Below are 26,605 nucleotides of genomic sequence, written 5' to 3' on the forward strand. Positions count from 1 at the left end.
CGCCAATGCGAAAAGGATTCACAAAGATGTCTTTTAGGAAAAAGCTTGACTAATCCTTGCTTCCAAGACATTGGCAAACAGTCATCTTGCCATGCTTTATTGATCATGAATAAGATCACCTCTTCCAGAAAAGGCCAGAAGGCAATAAAAAATTCCAAAGTCAAACCATCCCAGCCAGGTGATTTGCATTTACCCATCGAACGCAAGGCTTCCTTTAATTCCTCTTCTGAAAAAGGTTCCTCTAATACCATTGCATCGGCGGGCGAGATAATAGGTTGCACATATTGCAAAAGTTTACAACGGGCCTCTAAAACCTCTGGAGAAACTTCCGAGTTCGAGGCAAAAAGAGAAGAGAAATAGCATTTAGCCAAGTCAGCCAACTCTTGCATAGAATCAGACCATTGGCCATCTGACTTTTTAACTCTGCGAATATTCTCTTTCTCCCTGGACTGATGCAAACTTTTGAAAAATTGTTTAGAAGAGCAACCTTTATCCAGCAATGCCCTTTGACGAGAGCGAACCATCCACTTTTGTAATTTACGCTGCTCGTTTAGCATAATAACATTCTTTGCCTGCAATAAATTATCTTGCTCACATTGTAGGAGAAGCCTTTGTTGAGCAGTAGCAGTGAGGCATTCACATGTTTGTTTTGCCTGCAAGACTGCTTCACGAATATCATGCATATAAGACCGCCCATAGTCAATAATCACAGCTTGCATGCGATGAACAAAATGGAACCACGCAATATCAATGTCCTCATAAATCTGATGGTAAAGTGGTACCAAAGCATGGAGAACCATTTCTTTAAAATGATCATGTTGCAAATAGTTATGATTTAAGATGAGCAGTCGAGCCCGGGAAGCCAAAAATTCATCACATGGCATATCAAAATATAGTCCCAGCCATAAGGGGGCATGATCTGAAAGACAAAGTGTCCGATCTATCCACATTTTACAGATATAATCATCAAATTGATTCGCATGGAGTAAATACCATCTATCCAATCGGGTCCAAATATGTTTAAAAGCATTATGATTAAAAGTAAACCCTGCATCATGTGGACATACATGGCACCATAAATCCAAAAGACTATGATTAGATATAAGATCCTCCCATGCTGATCTTTCTGTCCCAAGCATATGTATGCGGCCAGTGGAACTATACTCTGGAGAAGGAACATTATTAAAGTCACCACATATAAAAGCATTATGTAACCAAGGATAATCATCAATCTCTTTCCAAATTTGAGCACGATGTAAAGAGCTCTGAGGAGCATAAACTGTGGCAAATTCAAAAATTTGGCCATATAGACAACATTGAACCACCATCCATCGTCCATTCATATCATTATGTACCACTATAGGCTGTAGCTCATGCCGAATTAGCATTGCAGTCCCTGAGAAGTTTCGAGAACCGGCATAAAAAATGTCATATCCAGCAAAATGACCATCCTGACCCGTCATTGCATGCTGATTATGCTCTTGCAAGCAAACTATATGTGGATGCATCTTATATACATAATGCCAAAACTGCCTCCATTTATTATGATCACAGAGGCCTCTAGTATTGTAAGAAAAACATTTTATTGGAGCATTAAACATGATATATATACAGATTATGTACAATGCAGAAAAAACATAAGATCAAGTGTCTGACATGTCTTCTGTGGGATCAGACCCCGAAGGCTGACCCTCATGCATTAAAATATCCGCATATTTAGGGGCCGAGTCCATGCCCGATGGACCACCTCTGACAATGTCCGACCACAACTTTGAGACCGAAGAAGAAAGAAACGGTGAATTTGAAGTACTAGCATGATTAGTGACTGTCCAGTTTCTTGTTAAAAGAGACTGACGACGAGGTACGACAGTCTTTTTTAAAGTTTGCAAATCATGCTGCTCTTTTCCTTTTTCCTTCTGAGAAGAAGAGGAAACCCCTATAACACTTGTAGAAGCAACCATTTTGGCCTTTCCCTTGTCTTTACCTGCCTGCCCATTGCGAGGAGCCTGTCTAGTAACCTCCTTGTTTTGAGTCACGTCATCCTTTACTATAGTAGGCATTACAGCCGCAGGCGGAGGAGGATGCAAAACTGTGGGGCATTCAGAGGCCATATGACCAAATTTATGGCATGCAAAGCAGGCACCTGCAAAAACTCCCCATTTCAGTTTAAAATAACGTGCCCCCATTCCTTTAACATCCTCTACCTCAATAGCCAAAGCAGACGGACGATCCTTATCAGTGTTCCACAGAATACAAAATCTGTTCTTGTTCCCTGTAGGTCGAGGTGGGCATACCACTTTCCCCAAAGCAGCCGCAATTTCTGGCAGTTGTTCCCTAAGATATTCTGGGAAATCAACCACCTCAACCCAAACTGGACATCGATGCTTTATCAAAGATTGATAATCCTTGGTCGGGGACCAAGGAAGCACATGTACCAATTGCGGACCAAACATCAAGGGGGAAGCTTCCAGCATAAGTTGCTTATATTTAGCATCTGCAAGCAACACATCATAAAATCCACGAGCAGCAAAGTGCACCCCATCCACAAAAGAACTGCCCACAATGGATTGAATCCATTGGGCTACATCTTGAGCCGACGGCATACGTCCCGGAAAAAAGATTATAATGCCCCTTTCAGAATATTTCTTAAGAGGGGACACAATCGAGGGAAGCTTAATTTTGAAATTAAACACAGGAGGGGGATCCGACCATTTTTGCCTGCTTTCCACAAAATCATCATATAATGCATCAAAGACAAATTGTGCATCCTGTGATTCTTGCTGCACATCAGAAATATCTTTTGCAAGATGTCTCCTCTTGTTAATATCAACCGAATTATCCCTTCGTGAATATGTCAACTGCTCTGTAGCCATTTAATGCACACAAAATAGTCACAGAACTGAAAGTAGATTATGCAAGGACCCTGTAAATCTTGAAAGCCTGAACTGCGAACTAAATTGAACTTGAAAAAAGCTTTGAAAACCTGTACTGTAAACTGGATTGAGAAGCCTGTGGGAAACTTGAAGATGCAGGAGAAAGAAACAGCGACTGTATACACAAAACCACCAACTGTATACAGAAAAGAAGGGCAACGGGATGGCAACACTCACACACCTGGACACACACACACACACACACACCCACTCACACACACACACACACACAGCAAAGCTTGAAAAATACTGAGCGCGTCAGATTGTGTCAGCGCGCCAGAGTGCGTCAGAACGCGTCAGAGTGTGTCAGAGCGCATCAGAGCGCGTCAGATTGCGTCAGAATTCAGAGCCGAGCAGATACTCCTCCTCTCTCCCACGGCGACACACCGGATACTCTCTCTCACACTGAGTCTCTCACCACACACACACACACACACTCTATATGCATGCATGCACACGTGCACACACATGCGCACCCCCCCTCCCAATGTGTGCGCACATACTCTCTCTCTATATATCTGTCCTTTACTCTGTGTGAATTGCCTTTTCTATGCACTTATCTAAGAAAAGCTCATTAGATTTCATGATTATAATTCTCCTCTTATTTTGAGATAAAGAGGGGAGAGCTTTTATTTCGCAATTATGGGCTTTAAAAATCATGCTAGCATATAATCACTAATAAACAAGTAGAGGATTGCAGGACAAGGGTCCATAAATTTTGGTTGCTCTCTTCTTAAGACACGAGTATGCCATTATGCCATGTATTTGTGTTTTTAAGTTATGATTTGCAATGTGATTACAAGTGAAGTCCTATTAATTCTTTTTTCTTACTTTTTGAGCAGGTGTGGATTGGTCACGATTTCTCTCTCTGTTTTGAGGACCTATATCCTTATTGCAAACGATCACTGGCTTGTGACAGTCTCTTTTGATTTATGTGGAACTTTTATGACCCAAAAAAGAGATTAATCATAGAGATTAGCCTGTAATCAGTGTATTGTCAAGAAATTATGACTAATTGCTGATGCTTGAGTGGCAACTTAAATTATCTGAGATTAAGTGTATTCCTTTACAATCTTCACTGTATTTGGCTGTGCAGCCAATTCAATAACCCTCTTCCTTATTGCCTTCTACAGCACTCAAGGTTCAATTACATCGAGACAGGTGAGGAACTATACTCAGAACACTGGACATTATGATTGGGGATGCATCACGTTGCTCATCAGAAGAAGGCCATTCTAATAAGTAGTTGCATGGCTCATTGATTCAAAACTCCACCCTATTTTAGAAGGGCAATCTAAAGTCCTTACCACAACTGTCACCAATGCCAACCAGTTTGAGTCATGATCCTATATTTTATGGGTTTTGTAGGTGAAGTATTATTGCAAGGCCCATTTTATTATTGCTAAAGCTTTATAACCAATGTGGAAGTGACAAGTTCACATGACGCTTATAACTTGGGCGGACAACTTATAATTTAGGCAGACAACTTTTTTTTCTTCAAAGAAGAGACTTCTATTAAGTATGAAAAAAGGCATACAACAATCATGGCTATAAGCCGGAATAGAATAGAATCACCCCAATATGTAGGGTGATCTCAGCCCATTGAGGAGTATCATGGTGCCATGAAAGACCTGTGGGACTAGAGGAAAAGAAAATGCCATGGTCCCACTCCCACATAAATACAACGCACGGAACGAGAGGACCCTTGAATACGAGCCCAAGTAGCCGTGAGAGTATGGATGATATCACCCCATATAGTGCTGATGCATTGAGACTCAAAAAAGCTGGACACTCTCAATTGCCTCCATGCATCTAGCTCTCCAGATCAGCTATGCCTATAATATTGGCAACAATCTCCCAACTAGTGTCAATCCTCTGTCTGGGGGTGTATAATGTGAGTGAGGGACATCCTGCAACAAACCATGCTTGGGCAATACCTCTACGAATGAAAATAGCCGTATTTGTATCATTGCCCTTGTAGAAAAGCTGCGGACGAGACTGGGAGAGCCAAGCAATTGCCCCCAAAGTACATGGCACATCCACTCAATTTTCCCATAAGTTGGGCTATAGAACCCCAAATGCGATGTACAGTGCTACATCCCCATAAACAATGTTGTACAATCTTAGAAATTGCCACACATCTCGGGCAGGTCTCCATGCTTTGACAATGGCTACAATAAGAGGGGAAGATGGCTACAATAAGAGGGGAAGATGGTGCCCTGATATTTGCCTCCGTGAACAAAAACCGCGTGATGGGCAGCCAATCTCTCCCAACACGGCGTGTACATCCGAAAATCTGAGAAAGCTCAGTGCTTGGTAGGAAACCTCTAACCACGAGTTTGCAAGGCAACAGCCTGCATTGGTTATCCCTCTCATCTAGGCTGAATAACTATAAGCCAAGCTACCATGGCACGTGTGTGTGGTGCCATCCAAACGCAACCAAAGAAATTGCGGATCAACCTCCGCAACTGACCAATGCACGCACGAGAGAAGCACCAACAAGAGGCAATAAACCAAGTCAAGGCAAGGAATACGCAATTAGCCACCAATGCTCTAGAGGCTAAATCCAATCTCCTAGAGCTTTAATGAAGAAGCTTCTTTCGAATACTCATAAGTACTGGAGCAAACTGTTGTGCAAGAGAAATATCAACCCCAACCTGACATCCCAAATATCTAGCAGTGCATCCTCTGCTGATCCAAGTAAAACCAAGCTTTGCACCCCAAGCAACTCTTGGTGAGTCACTAATCCAAGAACCAATAGATTTGTGCCAATTAATACGGGCCCCTGATGCCAAACAAAACTCTTCCAATGCCACCCGAAAAGAAGATAAACATATGTGTGAGGCCTCCAATATCATGGCTTTGTCATCAACTAACTCAGAGTCAACCAGCTCCTCATGACTACGAAGAGGTAACCTCAATCCAAAAATACTAGCAGTGGAGCGGAGGAAGATGCTCATGGCCTCTGCAACTGTGATATATAATAATGGGGCTAAAGGGCATCCCTGCTGTACCGAGCGAGAGATGTGAAACTGCTCTCCTCTATCACCGCAAGCGAACACACTACTATGGGCATCACGGTACATGCATGAAACTCCCCTGATCCATCTCTGAGAGAAACCCATATGGCTAAGAGTACCCTCAAGGAAGTCCCAATCCACTCTATCATAAGCCTTCTCAAAATCCAAAAGCAGAATGGCTAAAGGCTAAGTACTCGCTTTGGCCCATTCCACGGCCTCCCAAAACAAGAAAATGTTATCAAAGATGCTCCTCTTGTGTAAGAATCCATTATGAGTATCATGAATGACATCCTGCAAAATTGGCTGCAATCTAATGCTCACTGCCTTAGCAAGTATCTTCTATAAAGTCCCAAGTAAGGTGATAGGTCTCCACTATTAGCATATTCATCCCGAGATTTTGCCCATGTATGGTGTCCCCTTTTGATCCCTTTTATGGCCCTTGGTTTTGGGCTAGCCACCCCTAATTTTCCCTATTTTCTTGGTATTTTTCCTAGGTCGAGTGATGCTTCTTCTGTCGGCGAGTTTCCTTTTTCCTCCAGCCGTCGAGGTCTTGTTCCAGTTGGCCAGCCCCCTCATGACCTATATATAGGTGGGCTAGCCTCTTCACTCTTCAGTAGTTTGGTCATCTTTTGTATCCCTCACTTATGAGACCTTTTATGTCTCTTGCTCGGGATTGCTTTCATTGCAGTATATTCAGCTTTGTTGCTTCATCTTTTTCATTTCTCTCTCTCTCTCTCTTGCACATCTCAGATCAGCATACTCTAGTGCTTATCTTCCGCTCTGTGCACTCTTTCATGGTATCATCACTCTAGGTTCAGAGTTTACTCTGCTGCCCCAGTTTATGCCCTGTTTTCAGCACCTTCTCTTTTGCGTTTTTTCCTCAGTTCTGCTGCTGGTCGGTCTATCTCCTCTAGGCGCTTCACCATTGCAGTTTGTGGTCAATTTGAAGCCGATAGCACAGGCGGAAGCATAAACAATAAACATATGAGAGAGTGCAAAGAAGAATGAGAGAGTTGGACAAGAACGCCTTTTTTTTTTTTCCAGAAAGGAGACTTCTATTAAGTATGAAATTTTTTTACAAAATAGAGATTTCACACCAAAAAAGGTGGAGATCTCAACCAATCAGGAGCCCTATGCTGCCAATACGGTCCCGAATGAGAGGACGTGAAAAAGATACCAATGTCCCACTCTCTCATAAACTGGCTGCGCTTCCTCTCCCCGCAGCCCTCGAAGATCCCTGGATTCTGGCCCAGGTAGCCATGATGGTGTGAATAATATCACTCCAAATCCTGCAAAGACAGTGAGACACAAGAACGGGAGTACCCTCAATGGCCTTGGTGCATCTAGCCTTCCATATATTCCAGGTTGAGATGCTAGCAATAATCTCCCAAGAACTGTCTAACCTCTGTGCCGGAGGGAAAAAGTGTGAAAGTGGCAAATCCTGAAGACAACACTCCTTGCCTAACCATAATGGTCAAGCTCCTATCAGTCCCCTCGAATCTCAGTTGAGCCCCAAACTATGTCAACCAAATGATAGAACTAAAAGAAATAATAGCATCCCTCTTAATCCTACCAAAGAGGTGTGCAATCGCAGACCAAACCCTCTGTGCTTCCCTGCATTCCCATAAACAATGGTAAGCTGACTCTGAAACTCCTGCACATCTAGGGCATGCTGGGCAAGCACCAGTAAACTGACCTCCACTGATTGGTGGCCAGACCACCATGAAGAGAAACCCAGATAACGGAGGAAATCTGTGGCTTCCTATAAGAATGCCACAATCTCCGCCAAAAAACCCTCTGAATGTCACTCAAAATGCCGTAGGATTCCCAATGGGATCTAAGAGTAGGGACACTCTGAATGTGTCCCAAGATAAGATGTCTGGCATTCCGCACCGTATAACTAAAAAAAGGCATGCTTTTCAAGGGGTTACAAGCATCCTTCCACACCCACTCACCGGGGTCCGAATGCAAATGTCTGATAGGGCAGCCACCATACAACCAAAGGCTAACACTCTCTGTGATCATCCCTAGGGGGGGTCAACAAAGACGTGCTTCCCTAACCTGCCAACAACTCTGACTGACTGGACGAATCTGGGGGCCCTCAATAAGGTCCTGCACGTCACATCTCTCCAACTGCCATCCATCCTGTACAAGGAAAAAGACCGGTACATCATCCTCCCTAGGCAAGGGGAGACCCATAACCTGAAGAGGAACACCTGTCCCAGAAAAAACCCCAAACCAAGAATGATGACGGTCTTCCAAGAAAGATCCAGTAATCCAGTGGTTGGGAATGGCTGCATCAATCTGTGCAATCCTCCGACTAGAGCTTCTCAAATGCTGCGTGAGATCCAACCTCTGTACCTCGGTGAGGCTCTGATGAAACCTCTTCCAAGCCAACACTGTAGGGCAAAGGGTCTCCCAGCCAGCCCAAAGAATATGCATAGCTGCCCCAAGAGGCCTACCATGCACATCTAAGATCAAATCATTCCATTGAATGGGCTGCCGGTTAACTTCCTCCGCTGAACACGGAGGGATGTGTACCAAAAAAATCCTCAGGCAATCCTAGGCCCGTAGGAGGGACCTAACCAGGAGGGATGATGGAGAGCGGTGAACTGCATCCGAAAAAATAAAGCGTGAGCTGAGAGTTCAGTCACACATCCAAATTAATAAAGCAATGAAAAAGAGTCTTTCTGCGTACTTGGTTTTTGTTCGTGATAGCATTGTACCAAGTCATCAAGATGTGGATGCTATGACTTATGATAGGCTGAATTTTCTTCATGCATTCAACAACGACTGTTTGGCTGATACATTGCCAGGTGAATTACCTCCGCAAAGGCCCGAAGATCATCGCATAGATCTTGTGCCAGGTAGTTCTCCACCTAACAAACCCGCATACCATGTGAATGCCGCACAACAAGAAGAGATCATGAAGCAGGTAAATGAGCTTTTAGAGAAAGGTTTGGTTCAGCCTAGTTCCTCACCTTATTGCTCTCCTGTGCTTCTTGTCCAAAAGAAAGACGGGTCATTCCGCATGTGTGTGGACTATAGAGCTTTAAATAAGCTTACCATCAAGAAGAGATTCCCAATTCCGCGTATTGATGACATTTTGGATAAGCTTGATGGTTCGGCTTGTTTCAGCCGACTTGATTTGAAGAGTGGTTATCACCAAAGTGGTGCCACAAGATGTCCATAAAACTGCATTCAGGACAGCCTTTGGATTATATGATTTTTTGGTAATGCCTTTTGGTCTCACCAATGCTCCTGCTACGTTTAATCGTATGATGGATAGGATATTCCAACCCCATCGCAAATTCACAGGAGTATTCTTTGATGTTATCTTGATTTTCTCCAAGAATGAGCAGGAACATAGAACTCATTTGGTCACAGTGCTCGAAGAGTTGCGGAAGCATAAACTTTTCATTAATGCCAAGAAAAGTGAGTTCTTCCTTTCAGAGATACATTATTTGGGTCACATTGTAGCCAAAGATGGCGTAACAATGGATCCTGCAAAGATAGAGACCATTCGGAATTGTTCAGAATTGCAAAACGTACATCAAGTACGTAGTTTCCTAGGATTATGTTCATATTATAGGCGTTTCATAAGGCATTTTGCTATGATAGCCACCCCTCTACATGATCTCACAAAGAAGAAAACCACTTTCAAATGGACTTCAAAAGAACAGGATGCTTTCTTGCAACTCAAGCATGCTATCATATGTGGACCCGTATTGATTGTTCCTGACTTGCAAAGATCATTCCTAGTAGAATGTGATGCCTGTGGCGATTGTATAGGGACTGTCCTCAATCAAGAAGGGCATGCAGTTGCATACGAGAGCCGTCGTTTACATGATGCTGAGCTTCATATGGATATCTATGAGAAAGAGCTCTTGGCTGTAATTCATGCCTTAAAGATATGGAAACATTATCTTCTTGGGGCTGAATTTGTAGTCAAGATAGACCATCAAAGCTTGAGATACTTTCTATCTCAAACAAAGCTTTCGAAGAAGCAGATGAGAATGGCAAACTTTCTTTCCATGTTTCATTTTCAGATTGTGCATACTCCGGGAAAGAAAAATGTGGTGGCAGATGCATTATCCAGGAGGCCTTATGTGGCTACAGTCTCAGTGGCCTCTCATGGGGACTTATCTGCTATGCGAGATTTGTATCATTTGGATGCTGATTTTTGCCATATATGGACTGATTTGATGGCTGGTCATTCACATGCCTCTTATGTTATCAACGAGGGTTATCTTATGAAGGATAATTACCTATGTGTGGTGAAGGATTTGCGTCCAAAGGTTATGGAGGAATGTGACGCTCCACCTTATGCTGGTCATAGAGGTATCATGCCCACTACACGCATGATTGAGAGATATTTCTTTTGGCCAAGCATGCGTAAAGACATTGAGGCTTATGTACGTGCATGTATTACTTGCCAAAAGGTGAAATTTGACAGGTAAAAACCTCCAGGTTTGCTTCAGCCATTGCCTATTCCCTTGCAACCTTGGGAAAGTATTACTATGGATTTTATTATGGACTTGCCTCGGTCCCAGCATGGAATGATGCTATTTGGACCATTGTGGACAGGTTTAGCAAGCAAGCTCATTTCTTGCCCGTCAAGAAAACCATTAAAGTTGATCATATGGTAAAGCTTTTTCTTGCTAATATTTTCAAGCATCATGGTATGCCTAAATCCATTGTTGGGGATAGAGATCCCAGGACTACGAGCCTCTTTTGGAGGGGTTTATTTGATAACATGGGTATTAAACTTGAGTTTTCATTAGCTTATCATCCCCAAACGGATGGCCAAAGTGAAGCTGCAAAATTAGCCGTGTTGGATTTGTTGAAGTGTTATGTGGCAGATCACAAGACTGCATGGGAGAAGTATCTTCCACTTGTTGAGTTTGCCTACAACAATACGATCCATGCCTCCACGGGAAAGGCCCCGTTTGAGCTTATTTATGGCATAGTGGTTTTGCCACCCATCCTTCGTACAAAGGATGAGATTTTTGCAGCTGATGAATATGTTCGTGACTTGGATGTAACCTTTGCTCAGGTAGTACGGATAGCCATTGCAAGATCACAAGATAAGCATAAAATGGCTGTTGACAAGCATAGAAGGGACATGCAAGTCAAAGAAGGTGATTGGGTTTTGTTGAAATTTGAGAAGGCCAGGCTTCGGAAGAGGCCAGGACGAGAAGGATCATATCCTAAGCTTTCTCCTCGTTATTATGGACCCTTCAAGGTGATTCAAAAGATCAATGAAGTGTCATACAGGCTTGCTTTACCTAGTCATTGGAAGATTCACAATGCATTTCATGTGAGTCTTTTTCGGAACTATGTGGGGCCAGATCCTGAGATGAGCCTGTCACACAGAAGATCCGCCAGAGATTGATGAGCTTGAGGAGATCCTCCAGCCAGAACAGATTGTCTTTCACAAGGAGCGAAAGCTACCTGCAAGAAAGGTTTCCAGGAGATACCTTGTGAAGTTCAAGAATTATTTGCCCATTGATGCAAAGTGGATAAATGAGGATTATTTTGTTGACTACCCACAGTTGTTGCAGGTACATCTTGAGGCTTTTCAGATGAGCACAACTCTTTAGATGCCCGAGAGAGATGTCACCAATTGGCCGACCATTTGGTCCATCTCCAGATTTGTGTCTTGTTCACTTGAGGCTAGGCCGGTGTCTCATGTGAAGAGGCCAGTATTTTTGCTTAACATGGACGGGAACCAGACTGGTGCCACCCGTGTGTCAGCAGGATGGTGTCGTATGGACGGGAGCCAGACTGGTGCCACCCGTATATGACCTGGACTGTGTTCTATCCATGGGATTGTCACGCCATGGAAGAGCCAGTATTTGTGCCGTGTCTTGCCTATCGGACTGTCACTCCATAGGGAGACTCGTGCCTGGAATTGTGTTTTACCTGGGGACTGTCACTCCATAGGAAGACCAGGATTTATGTTTTATGTCGTGCCATTTTTGTGCCCGACAGATGTTTTGTACTTGTTCCATGAATGGGAGATATGTCCATGAATGGGAGATATGTCCATGATACTATTTGCCTTTTCCACCCTCCTTTCCTTTCCTCTTCCTCTACGCCTTCCTCTTCCCCTTGGTTCGGATTCCTCCTAGGTGGAGTTGTAATCAGGCCCCTCTCCTGCCCACAAGCCTCTTCTGGCTGGAAGCACATGGGGGGAAACTGCATGTGTACTAGAGAATGTTGGATTATATCATTTCCAGAGGGTCTACATCACCATTTTTCATACTTGTATTGGCCATTTATGAGACCTTGCATTGGCATATCTTAGTAGAGATTATTCAGCATTTTTCTACCATTTTTTGGTATTTTTAGGCATTTTTTGTAGCATTTTATGCTACTGCCATGTTGTCGACCTGCTACAGCTGGCCGACCAGCATCTTGGGGGAATATATAAGGGCTGGCTCCCTTTCCCCCAAATCATCTCATTTTTCAGCATTCAGTTGAGGTCATTAGCAGCTGCTACTGCTTCTCACCACTGTACAGCACCTATTTGCTTCCCTCGTACTCAGATTTCAGCTACATTTGTGTTTTATATTTGTTTCACTTTCTTTCTTGGTATCAGAGCAAAACGCTGACTTGTGAGCAGAAGAAAGTTGCGTTTTCTGTTTTGCAGCAGAGGCTTCGACAGTTTGCTGCGTTTTCTGCACATTTCAGCATAGAAGGTGCTGCGTTTTCTTCTGGGAGCAGAGGCTTCCTCAAGAGTGCTGCGTTTTCTTCATCTGACACTGGGACTGTTGTATTTCTGAATTTTCAGCAAAGATTGCTGAATCCCTCTTCTAGGTGCTGAGGACAGGGAACTACATCTTGGAGAGATCTTCTTCCTTTCCTTTCAGTTTCCCACCCTCCGTCCCTTTCTTCTTGCTATGCACAGCCTGAGAGGAGGACTTGCTGATTTTTTTTTTTCAGCCCCTTTCTTCAGAGAAGGTTTCTTGTCAGAGGACATGGCTTCACGAGGTTTCTCTACTGGTGCTTCTTCTCTTGTTGCTTCTCCAGCACCATCACAGCGTGGATCCCCTGCTCCCGCCGCTCCACAGGTGGTTCCTATTCCCAATCTTTCCTCTCTGAGTTTCTCTCATCCAGGTCTTGCTCTTGCTCCTACCTCTACCCACATACCATCCTACAATCCTCCCCAAGTCAATGACTCCATGAAGCTTACCGCAACCAACTATCATACTTGGTCTTTCTACACTCATTTGTTGCTGGAAGGAGCCAAAGTGTGGATGGCTATCTCCACACCTCACTTGGTGGACCCTGCTTTGAGAAGCATATTGGATGCTTGGGCTCGTCTTATCATCATCCATTGCATGATTCCATCCGTACATGCATAGTTTGTCTCCTCCCGGAGTAACGCTCATCAGATGTGGACAGAGATCCAAAGGAGCTATGGGAGAGTTTCGACAGTGAAGATTGCCAAATTGGAGTTAGATCTGGAGAAGCTTACCATCACTGAGTCAGATAACCTGATTGAGAAGATTGGAGAGTTTTCTCAGAGGAGGGATCTGCCAAAGTTGCATACATGACAGTCTCAGATTCATCCACTTCTTCAAAGGAATCATTCCTCGTGATCACATATATGACTTCTCTTGATCGGCGACAACTCTTCGCTTCCTATCACCGGTGTTGGTAATGTTTCTTTGGGTTCCTCTGCCACCTTACATGATGTTCTGCATGTACCACGAATTTCCAAAAATCTGTTTTTAGTATACAAAGCTTCTCAGAAGGGACTTGGTGTGTACTTTGATGATGAGGTCATCGATGTAATCGATAGGAAGAATCTCTCGGTTGTTGCCAATGGAGTCCATGATGGGGGTCTCTACAAGATCACAAATTTTTCTTCCCAAATTCCTCACACTGATTCCCATATTCATCAGCTTTTCTCACCCGTCTTGGCTTTGGTTTCTCAAGCAGATACTTCTTTGTGGCATTCTCGCTTCGTTCATGTACCCATTGCTGCCTTACAGAAGTTCCATTCTAAGCAGGTTATTTCTCGGATTCTCAGAGTGCTATTGCTCTAGCACAGAATCCTATGTTACGGGGACGATCCAAGCATATTGAAGTGCATTATCATTTTGTACGTGACTGGATTGAGTTGGGCCTTCTTCGACTGGCCTACTGTTCTACCAAGCACAATGTGGCTGATCTCTTCACCAAACCAGTTCCGAGAGCTACTATGGAGGTGTTACTTCAGCGTGCTGGTATTGGACCGCTCCTCTGGTGCTGAAGAGGAGGTGTTGGATTATATCATCTCTAGAGGGTCTACATCACCTTTTTTCATGCTTGTATTGGCCATTTATGAGGCCCTGCATTGGCATATCTTAGCAAAGATTATTCAGCATTTTTCTACCATTTTTTTTGGGGTATTTTTAGGCATTTTTTGTAGCATTTTATGTTACTGCCATGCTGTCGGCCTGCTACAGCTGGCTGACCTGCATCCTGGGGGAATATATAAGGGCTGGCTCTCTTTTCCCCAGTTCATCTCATTTTTCAGCATTCAATTGAGGTCATTAGCAACTGCTACTGCTTCTCACCATTGTACAGCACCTACGGGCTTTCCACGTGCTCAGATTTCAGCAATAAACATCAGTTTCCAGTTATCAGATATGTGAATACTCTCATCATAAATGACCTCTGAAAGTGTTCCTATTAAGACCATGTCCAAGCCAGAACACCCATGATATAACTCTGCTACTGTACCATATCCTTTGCCAAATGCACAACTGTGCCAATTTATGAGAGAATGGGATCATGGAATTGTGTTCACTTGATCTCATATGGGGCTTTGCTGGCAACACAAGGCACCCGATTGGTTGACATTTCCCCCTTGCTTGGTCTGAAATCTCCCTTTTTTGTAAAAAATTTTCATACTTAATAGAAGTCTCTTTTCCAGGAAAAAAAAATGCACAAGTGTGGAATTGGCTGTACATCAGGTCAATTCTTTCTAGGACTACAGCTAGAACTACATCTTCAAGTTCTAATTCTCTAAGGGAAACTTGGCTTGACACCCATACCAAACATAACTTGTTCAGTATTATCATAGGCAGAACTTGACCAATCAAATGCTCGCAAGGTGCTCAACATGTGCAGTGTTCCACCAGAACTCATGTATCCTCTTTGCTGCCTCTGACAGAGAGAGAACTGATGTATCCTCTCCGATGTATCCTCTTGGCCCTAGCTTTAAGGAACATAGCTATGAACAGAAAAAGAAAACCTTCTGTAGTTCTCCTTAATGGCTAAAATCTAGTGCAATAGGAAGCTGTGGAATGACTGCTGCTTGGACTGCTTTGGAGTCCCGAATCCGTTACTCTTTGGGCTAATTGTATGTTTAGTCTTATCTGCCTTTGCTAGTGCTTGCGAAGATTTGAAGGTGTAGAGTGGGGATTCTATTTATATACCTCCAGAAACTAGGCCAACTTGATTAATTTACATTGCCTTAGTTTGCATTTTTTCATTAATTGCATTCACACTTTGTGCCCTTTGTTTCATCCACAATGTCTTTTGTCCCTTAAATATTTATAGATTAGGGCTCAAAACATGGGCTGGTTCCTCTATTAAACACAACCTTAACTAGTAATCTCACATGACACATGCATCCAAGTACTGGGGAGTTGCATGTGACAACTTTTCTCTCAGTTGCTTAGTGAATGTTCATTCATTCAGGTCTTGTGCACAATGTGCTGAAATTGCAAAGAACTGGATCTAAAGTACTCGTGTAAGGGCAAATCCATGAGTCTGATTCTCCTTTCCCTTACGTATTGACCACTTTTGGTCGCAAAAAAAAGCCACATATTCATGCATAGTCCAACTTATTTTTTTTTTTGGATTTCTGGTGATGGAAATGATTTTGATGACGTTTCTTTATGCAGAAAGTGAAGAAATCAGTTCAATTCTTTGGTCTCAGGAAATCATTGTGGGTGGAGGTATTACCAGCTGTGGCTATTTTTCTGACAATGCTGCAGAGTCTTCAGTTAGTTCTTTATGGGTATGGAGATATGGGCTCTCAAGTGCACACTTGGCTTTTTCTCTGCTTACAAGGTCTTGCATGGGTAAGTGCTCTAAGAAAATCAATTCTGAACTTTCCTGGCACGATGAACAAAGTGTGAAGGCTTAGTGTCTTAATGAAACCTCATTACACAAAAACTTTAGAAAAGAAACTTCAGATGATGGAAGAATGAGAAGCAACTAATAGAGCATGAACTGTCACTAAAGGTACCGATTAAATGAATTAGCCATGTGGTCAAGGAATTAGCCATGTGGAAGAATGAGAAGCAGCTAATAGAGCATGAACTGTCACTAAAGGTACCGATTAAATGAATTAGCCATGTGGTCAAGGAACAACCTTGTTACAGCTTTCTTGCTACAAACTTTTCTTCATATTTGTTGTAAAGAAGTTTATTGAGGAGTTTTCTGTGAAGGTTGGCAGGTACATGATCTTTGATGTTTGCATGTGTGTTCCTCCTCCTTGGCAATCACCAAATACTTATAAGAAGATACTTGTGCTTGAAGGATAAAGGAATTTTGGGTCATAGGTTTTCCTTGTCAGACTTTTCTCTATGTTTGTTTTGAAAAATTTGTTGATGAGTGGTGCACTTTGCCTTCTCCTTTGATGTTTGCATGTGGGTTTGCTTCTTCTGGGAAATTTCCCATGCTCAAGATAAATAAGTTATTGATTACGAAGACATACAGTCTCTATTTGTTTTAAAAAAGTATTATGGGGTGTTTGAAGTAGGTCACGATCCTCACTCAGGCTAGGGTAGGAGCAAGACCATTACTATAGATAACCTATCAAAGGAACAGTTGGGAGGGTAGGGCCGTGTAGAATCTCTCAAAATGGGCTCCCATGGATTCCAAGAGCCAATTACAGGCTAGTGGACAGCCAGAGAATTGAAGGACAATTAGGAAATTTTTCGTGTTCTTGTCCTGGAAGACAATCAGGAAGATTGTTTTGTCTTCTTGTCGTCCAAATCTTACTGTCTTGGTTAAAAACCTTGCCTACAAGAAGGGGATGTAGGAAAGTTCTTATGTGGCTAGCTTATGGGAATCAAACTTAACTTGAAAGTATCCTGGACCCAAGAGATGCACATCCACCCCATGCAGATGTTCTGCCTCTGCCGCTATGGAATTATTGTGAATCCTCCTCCAGATATTTGTGTCAGATGAATGACACACCGTGAATGTATCTGAAAGGTGTAGGTGCCTTAATGGCCTTACTGCATCTAAACATTAGAAATTGTGAAGCTGTTAAACTCTTACTCTCAAACTGAATTTAATGATGAGTTCCGTGTGCAAACTGGAGCCACATATACATGAGGTTTGTTTTTTTTCCAAAACAGAAGCCTCTATGAAGTTAAAAAAACCATACAGCGAAAGTTATTTTAGAAAGGAACGATACTGAAAGAATAAGATTAGCACTGGTGGAGTCAATCAGGAAGGCAATGATTCCACCCAAAATCTGAGCCTCTATGAGACAAGAAGGGTTCTCTCTCCAACTATGCACAATGGTCTCCCATCTATAATGGGCAGACTTGGAAGGTCCTTGAATCCTATTTAAGGTGGGATGCAAGAGTATTTGCAGTATCTGACGAAATAACTGATAGTGCATGAATGTGGAATGTCTAGGTGCCCTTGAAGGCCATTGTACTTTCCCTTAAAGGCCCTTGTACAATGAGATCTCCAAATGTGCCAAGGATTCAATCTCCCGAGAATCTCTCGATTGGTTCTCACAGCTCAGGAGACTAACTGCAATGGTAATTGAGACAGTAAGTCGAATGAGATGATGTGCAATGTGCTTCTGTCTGTGTATGTTACATGATCACTCCGGATTCCCTGATAGAAAAATTGAGGCCCAACTTCCATAAGTCAAGATACTATGTGCATGTGAGAGACCATTTATGTTACTTGGGGCGCTATTGCTTGGCTCACTCAGTCTGGTCCACAGAGATTTTCGAGGGCAGGGATCTTGACACTGCCATAATGATATGCAGAGGTGTGGCTCAACACTGCATGCTACTGGATATTCCTCACAGTATAGACCACCTCTGGAGAGTATTGATACTACCTGGGAGCTGATTGCCTGAATCACAGCTTGGCAGATTTGGAGGGCCAGATGCACAGAGGCTATTGAGGGCAGTCAGATATACGACACTCAGTGAATTTGTACTATATGGGGAGACATTATTCACATTCTCATGGCACATGGGCTTGTATACAGGGACCATCCAGATTTGTGCATGCAAAGCGCACTGTTTTCATGAGGGAGTGGGATCAAGGGATTGTTTTCTCAACGACCCCCACATGACTCTCTTGGTACCTTTGTGCCCCATATTGGTTGAGATCACCCTACATTTTGGGATGAGATTTTGTCTTATTCCGGCTTCTAGCTGTGATTTTGTAAGGTTTATTCATTCTTAATAGAAGTCTTCTTTTTGCCAAAAAAAAGGCTCTCTCCTTATATAAGAATTAAACAATTTGATCCTCTTTCATACACTCTGAGCCTCCATACATCCTCAAATGCAATGCTGAATAGACTCTCGTGGGAATCACATCTGGGGCACTCAGGTGTGGCCCATTTGACAGCTCTTCATTGATTATCCAGTATTGCAACATGAGCTATCGACCAAAAGACAAGCTCGAACTTACTGCATCAGCCAGAACTCCAAAGTCTCCTCCAAAAGAAGAAAGGTATATGCCAGGAAACATGCTTATTTTTCCAATGAGGCCGCCTTGTTGGGATCGAATTGGAACTTTTGAGTTGTATATGGTGTCCATATTTGATAGGCTAGTCAAATTCAAAATCGTCTGAAAGTTGTTCTGAGCCTCATTACATCCCCACTCTCTAGGATCCCACTGCAGATCTTTAACACAATTATGCTCCAGGTCTATGCAGGAACGATGGACAATTTTTGTATGCATCTGAGTTTTCAAGGATTGCATAGCTTATAGGGTTGATGCAAATTTTATTGGTGTAAAAAGAGTTTTGTACCCTTCTTGTTGCTTCTTATTGGTGACTTATGGCAGGTATCATCTTGCTGGGTCTTACACTATCACTATGAGATGGTTATGGCTAATTATCAAATCCTTCGTATCTGGTGGTTTTTGAGGCCCATCTTGCATGTCCCATACTTGCACACATTAAGCAGGCTGTCCAAGGTACATATCAACAAATGACTCGTAAATCCAACTCCATTTGTATGTAGTGAATACAAGCATTGAAAGGATATGTTCAAATTTGCTTTGTCTCCCTTTTCATCAGCTAAACTGACTTTATTAGTTAAATGTGGCATTTTTTTTTTCTAGCTACATTTTATTCATTTGTTTTTGAACAAATTAAGACCTATCAAGTTTGAATAATGGTAATAGGCTTTTTTTATAGCCATTTTGAATCTTGTCACTGATTTTTGGCTGTATAATTTTTTGTTCTGAAATTCAAAGGAGAGAACCCTCCATGTAGGCTTGTATTGTAAGGGAATTTCTCAACAGTGTCCCACCTTATAAGCAATTAGCAAGCCTAGAAAAGACCAGCCAGGATGGTAACTTGTTGGGTGGATATGTGAGGTGGTTGCTTTTGACCATGGTGAATGGAGGTCAGCAATTGACATTGGGCTCAAATGGGCATGCTGATGGGCACCTTGCTTTTACAAGATGATGGATGGCTGTAGATTGCAAGGCAGTGGGCTGCTGGCGGAATTCCTGGTGCCCGAGTGGAGCTTTGGTGGACTGGGAAGGATACATACTGAGCAGCTAATGGGTAAAGTGAAATCTGTGAGGGGATTCCCCATTAAGAGCTGGGTTGAGGCGAGGACAAGGTGTTCTTTGTGCAGAAATGCCTACTATAGCAAGTGCCATTGACTTGGGTGGTGGAGCAGGCAGAGGCTAGTGGCACATCTAGGCAAAGGATGTTTCTAAAATATTAAGCATTAAAAAAGAGGTTCAAAGAATTACAGTACAAATACACCATGCAAAGCATGGAAAAGCCATAAAAGTGGCCGAAAGCACCAAGATAAGCCAGACAAATTCTTAGAGAAGAAATGGTAATTAATCCTTTCTTTGGCAAGGGTCGGCAAGATATGGTGAAGGCTAGGTAAGCATGATCTGTCCTAATGGGTGGTGGTGGGATGGTGAAGTCCTGGATATGTTGCATAAGAGTAAGACACCCCGTCAAGTAATCCACGGAGTGTCAGTCGGTGTCAGTGCTGTTGGAGCCTCCAATACACCTCTTTGTGTCGGTTGTGGTGGTGCATCTCCACTTGATGATCCCAATGCTTGGCGCCTCCGTTGACTCATTGTGATTGCGCCACAGTCACGTTTTTGTATGGGGAGTCGTGACTTGACGTGTGTGCAGTCGGGGACATAGGTTTCGACTCAGCCTGTCGCTTCAGCCTTTAGCAGCCTGTTTCGATACCGGACACGGTTTCCACTCTCGCGCGCATTTAGTCTTTTCTCTCTCTCCACCATGATGTAACTTTTTGGTCTCATAGGTCATTATGGCCTTTTGAAGACGTTAAAATAACATTTCATTTCATTTCTCCTAAGCCTCATGGCCTCTTAGAGACGTTAATGTATCATTTCATTTCTCCATCTTTCGCTTTCTTTCTTTCTTTCTCTGTAGACTATACATCTCTCTCTCTCATTCTCAGAGTGTCATCACACCAGCTTGAGATTGAGGCAGGTAGGGCAGCATGGATCCCCAGAGCAGAGAGGATATGCAGACTATGCCAGGAGGAGGTTGAGAGTGAGGAACATTATGTATGCAGATGCAGAGCATATAGTGTCATTAGAGAGAGATACACCACCGTCTTCAGTGGACATCCCTCACTCCGCCAGATCATGGAGTCCGCAGACCAGTGCAGATTTGGCCAGTTCTTGCTAGAGACACAGCGCCACAGAGAGACGTTGCTACGGACTCATACCATAGGGAGAGGTGGGCGACAACTCCAGCTCACTGATTTCTTCCAGAGATCTATCCCAGTGCCTACCCTGACACAGGAGGGGGTTACACTTCAGCGTGCTGCGGACCTTCGAGCGAGATGGAGACTGAGAGCACCAGGCTACCAGACTCCCAGACTACATCAGAGGGAGATCACAGAGATACGGGCTCGACATTAGCACCATATCCAGGAGCGGCTAGCTCACTTACACTCACACCCGGAGATCATGCTCCGAGGTATTTCTGCCTCGCCATCGCCTATGTATCACATATTACACCCCCATTATGGTACTGGTTGGAGCTAGACAGATCTGCATTGCATTCTTGTATACCCTGCGCATATAGGTTGCATACTGAGCCTCTAGCAATAGTGCTCCATCCATCACACCCCCCCACTAGCTTAGTACTTTCATAGTTTATTTCATGTTCATTTTGTCCTTTTTTTTTTCCTGGACATCTAGAAGACATTGACAGTTGTACATTGATTTGTCTCATAGGTCGAGTTCGGCCTCTAGTAGACGTTAATACAACTTTCTTTCTTTCTTTCTCTCCCACACACACACTTTTACACACACACACACACACACACACACACACACACACACCTCATTTCTCATTTTGCCAATAATTTGGTGAAACTATAATTTATTGCCTATAAAATATAATGTAATTAGGGCCATGTATGTTTCAGCCTAAATGAGCCAAACATACTTTCATACTCGTATGCGTATGCGTATGCTTCACGTATGGTAAAAACTATGGCGCTCATCATCCTCAGTGAGGAAGATAAAAGTAGGTTGCCTTGAGGATTACATATATGGGAAGTATGCATGATGTGGTTATTACATTATGGAAAGATGCAGGTATGTATTGATTACATTATGCGGAATACAATGATGAAAAGAGTGCAAAGCACTGATTATATTATGCTGAGTACAATGATGAAAAGAGTGCAAACAAAATGAACATCATAAAAAGATGGTATATACAACTGAAAATGTCCAATCCAAAACCCTAATCAGCTTACATGGAATTTTGTATCAAGAATTTTGAAGTTAATAAAACTTGGACATGTTGTCTGACCTAGCATGGCAGACTTCATGATTGGACATGTGTTTTTTTCCAAGGAACCTCGATTGGACATGCTTCTAATCCGAAATGGAAGGGCATAATATTGCATGCATGAATGGACATGCTTCCATCCCGAAGTGGGGAAGTATGATTGGACATGCTTCATAAGCATGATGGACTATACACTCTTACCATTATGGGAGAGCGTATAGATGGATACAAGTGTATGGAACGGATGGTACTCACCTTAGGCACATGCACAATATGCTGTTTGAAGATCTTGCATTGGATGCTGATTTTTAGAATGCTTGAACATTTAGGCATTCATCTTTTAAAGCATCCAACTTGTGCATAATACTGGTTGTTGATCTAGCGACTTGTATTTTGCAGGAGATTAAGTATGTTTCTTACTTAAACTACTTTCAATTTTGATAGTTTTACAAGATATGTACCTTTTAAGTTGGAGGTCGATTTTGAGGTCTGTCCCTTGATCTTTTAGGAAAATAGAGGCTGGAATTGGAATTAGGAGTGGTCGAAAACCCCTCGGGTAATTTTTTTTAAATTAAAAAATAATAATAATTTATTATTTTATTTTATTTTTCAGGTGACGTGGCGACTCGCCCAAGCCATCTCAGCAACTGCCTCTTCAGTTGCACATGCAAATTCGTTTTAGAACTTGAGTTTTTTTTTTTTTCATGAAAAGATTCTTTCATTAGTTATAAAAAGAAAAAAGCCCCATGGGCTACAAACCCTCTCTTGCTCATAAGAAGGCAGATGAGAGATCAAGGCAGCTAGGGAGACTCTCCCTAGATGCAGAAAAGTACAAATAACTGAGAGGCTATATCATACAATAGGAGGGGGGAAAATCCAAACAGGTGGCCTGTAGTGCCAGCGGGGGTACCCATGTGTAGAGTATAGAAAGGGCCGCTGCGCCAAGTGGTGTGGAAGGCCTGGCGTCGCAAGATCGCTCGATCCGAGTCGCCCCGGATGCGGTCATACTGGCCTCGCAGGGTGTGAATCAACTCCTGCCAGATAGCCTGAACAGTCTCTGCTGGTGGCTCCAGTCTCCCCTCAAAGGCCCTGAAACAACGGACTCTCTAGGTGAACCATATGGTGAGGCTGCTGAGGAGCTCCCATCGTAAATCCCTCTCCTGTGTGCAGCTGGCTGTCGAGAAATCCGATGAAGGAACAAGGCGAGGCTGGCCCACAATGAATCTGATGGCCTGGCTTGCTTGCTCCGTGTCGTATCCCAGAGCTAGCCCTGAGGAAGTCGACCAAGCAGCGGCTCTCCACGTATACATTCCCTCTGGAGAGAGGGGGGCCAAAATGCGCAGAATCCTCAGCCAAATCTGCAGCGCCTGTGGACAGTCCCATAGGCAATGTCGCTGTGTCTCCAATGGGTGGCCGCATCGGATGCAGGCCGGCGGAAGGCCACTGGAGACAAGCCAGGTGCCAACTGTAGAGCCCCTGTGGGCAACCAGCCACTGGAAAGCCGAGATCTTGCATGCCTGTCTGCTAGCCCAGAGGAGGCTGGTCCAAAAATCCTCCAAGAACTCTTGTGAGAGTCCCTGTAGAGCTGCCAATGCTCTGATGCAGCTGGAGAGACCGTCCTCCTCGCAGTCAAAATATGTCTCCCCAACTGAACAGTGTACTGGAAAAAGGTGATCTCTGTGGCCTCGGGGGACGCATAAGGATCATGCCACTCGTACTCGCCAGGGTCCCACTGGAGCCGGGCCAAGGGACGCGCAGCATATGCCCATATGCACCAATCAGAGTCCACATCTGTAGGGTCTGGATCAATATGCCACTTCCGAGAAGCGGCGGCCACTACCCGTGTCCTCTGAAAGATGCACTCTGCAACCAAAGGCGACTCCGCCTCCACTCTCTAAAGTCTGCCCTCATCCTGTATCTCATAGTAGAGGCATCTACCATCCTCAGTGCAAGCTCTGACAGCAATCAGGATCTCCAACTGTGTGATCCTAAAAGCCACTGTCTTGCGCAAATTGATCAATGCTCCCGAAGCCACACCAAAAACGTGTAGAGATTGCTCTACCCTTTGTAGATTGGCCTCCTGGCCATGCAAAAAAATCCCGTGTCATCAGCAAACCGAGAATCAAGCAAGTCCTCACCCCAGACTGGAAGCTGGAGTCCTCTCAAACCAACCTCCTCTGCTGTCAGATACATGCTCATAGCCTCTGCAAAGAAAAGAAAAAGGAATGGAGCGAGAGGGCATCCCTGACGGACTGATTTGGTCAGCTCAAAACTCGGCCCCCGTCCTCCTACCATCAACACTTGGCTACGAGCTATGGAATATAGAGCCGCCACCCCTCGAATCCAATCTGGCTCAAAACCCAGGCGAAGCATAGTGCCCTCTAGAAAAACCTAGTCGACTCTATCGTATGCCTTCTTAAAATCGAGAAGCATAATGACCAAGTCCTCGCCGAGAAATCTACTCGGGCCGTCGCCTCCCAGAAGGTGAAAATGTTGTGAAGGATACTGCGCTCCTTGACAAATCCTGTCTGGGTAGCATGAATCAAATCCCCAAGGAAGGGCTGAATCCTCAAACTCAAGGCCTTGGCTAGGACCTTGTAGACAGTATTGAGGATCGTAATAGGCCTCCACTGTCGAATATCATCTGACACTCCCTCCCCCTTGGGGATAAGAAAAATCAAGCCCTCTGAAAAACTCTGTGGCATCACCCCAGTGTCCAAAACATGCTGAAAACCCCTGCGGTGGCCTGGTCCCAAAAGGTCCCAATAGCGCATAAAAAAGGCAGGCGTCAATCCATCCTCCCCAGGGCAACTATGACGCGGGAGGGCCCTCAAAGCCTCACCAAGCTCATCCTCTGAGAGGGGCTCACCCAAAGCTGTGTGCATACGATCTGTGACCCTCCTCTGCACATGGGCCCACACAGTCTGTCTGCAAGCATCACGTGCCTCCGTGGCTGGCTCTGCTGAAAGCAGGTCTCTGTAGAACTCAGTGGCAATAGCTCTAATCTCCTCGGGCTCAGTGGCTAACGATCCGTCCTGCCTCCTGAGCTGGCGTAGTCCTGCTCGAGCATGGCGGGGTCCGGTGATCTCAAAAAACCCGCCAGTCACTCTATCACCAAGCTGAGTCCACTGAGAGGCCTAGCGATGATAGTAAAACTCGTGTCTCTGCTCCGCTGCCTCTCTAACCTCTTGGCGTGCCTGGCTCAGTTGGGACGCCACCCACTCACATGTAGGCTGCTGCTCTTGAAGGCGTTGGAGCGAAGCAAGGCTACGTCTCAAGCGACGCTCGCGCTCTCGTGTCTCTCCCAGCCGTGTCAAGGCTGTAGCGTACAAAAAAGAGCTGAGCTCCATGAGCCCCTGGGCACACTGGCTTGCTGCATCTAGGTCAGAGCTCTGGCTATCCTGCCATATCCTCTCAATGTCCTCAAAAAGACTGGGGTCTGTAAGTATCCTCTCTGGGATCCTCAGCTGGTCTCCCGTGTCCTCTCCTCAAGAGTCAAAATAACTGGCGCATGGTTTGAGAAAGAGGTGCCAGCGAGAATGCCAACGGAGCCACCACGCTCCCCAAACGTGTCGCCCACATAGAAGCGATCAATCCGTGATAGATTAGTCTTTCCCTGCCGACGATCCGACCGAGAAAAACTAAGACTGTCCTGAGAACGGGAGAAAGCCTCATGCTGCCATGCATCAGTGATCCGCAGTGTCATACAAAATCGCTCCCAAGCTACAAGCTTCGTGCCGTGCACTGTAACATGACTGCCTCCCACCCTATCGGCCGGGTCCTCAAGCATGTTGAAGTCTCCCCCAACACACCAATGTGCGGCCTCGGGCAATGCATCTGTAATAACAAGGGTCCAAAACTCTGCTCTGGCACTAGCATGATTGGGCGCATAGACATTGAGCACACCAATGTGCTCATCGTGCATCCTCAGAATAACATACTGCGCTCTACCAGGCAGAGTGACACCGCGATCTACAATGGCCTGCCACCATGCATCCGCAATGACCATACATACTCCTCCCTGCCCACCCAAGGGGCCAAAACCTGCAGACCAAAAAGTGTCCCATCTACCAGGCATCACCGAACCGTATCTCCGAATCCTGGTCTCACTCAAATGGTGCTCTTGCATCATCAGAATATCAATACTACCCCCAACCAGGCATCTCTGAAGCTCCTGCCTCAAGCAACCACGATAACGTACATAGTGTGCACCGCCAAGGCCCTGTACATTCCATGAGATGATCCTCATGGATGACCTGCTGAGGTGGAGGCTGTCTCAGCCATACAGCGGGCCTTTGCAAGCGGCTTGGATGGAGAGTAATCTTCATCCGAGCGACTATGAATCTGCCCACCCGGTGTTTTACAAGAGTCTCGGACCAGGCGCCAGTGGCTGTGTCCCATAGCGACTGCCTCCCGCTCAGAGAAAGAATCCTCATGTATGCATACATAGCCAGGGTCTCGCGCTAGGTCTGCTACTATGCGAACCACCAAGTGTTGATTCCCGGAGGCATCCGCACTCTCGGTATCAAAGAAATGTACCAACTTCAGAGTCGACCTACCATGTCTGTAATCTCCAAGTCGCTCACATGGTGAGAAAACTCAACTGCCTGTGTCTGCAAAATACT

General features: G+C 44.4%; 1 protein-coding gene across 1 annotated transcript in view; it reads left to right on the top strand.

Annotated features, from left to right (window-relative positions):
* LOC147634844 (ABC transporter C family member 13-like) overlaps positions 1 to 26,605 on the top strand; it is a 243,400-nt gene that overhangs the window by 21,438 nt on the left and 195,357 nt on the right. The window contains 4 exon segments of the mRNA XM_086804031.1: positions 3,776 to 3,816; positions 4,013 to 4,094; positions 15,859 to 16,038; positions 19,010 to 19,141. Coding sequence (XP_086660157.1) covers positions 3,776 to 3,816; positions 4,013 to 4,094; positions 15,859 to 16,038; positions 19,010 to 19,141 — 435 coding nt within the window.

This window comes from Cibotium barometz, chromosome 10, assembly GCF_041138505.1.
Source record: "Cibotium barometz isolate CiBa-2024 chromosome 10, ASM4113850v1, whole genome shotgun sequence".
NCBI lineage: Eukaryota > Viridiplantae > Streptophyta > Polypodiopsida > Cyatheales > Cibotiaceae > Cibotium > Cibotium barometz.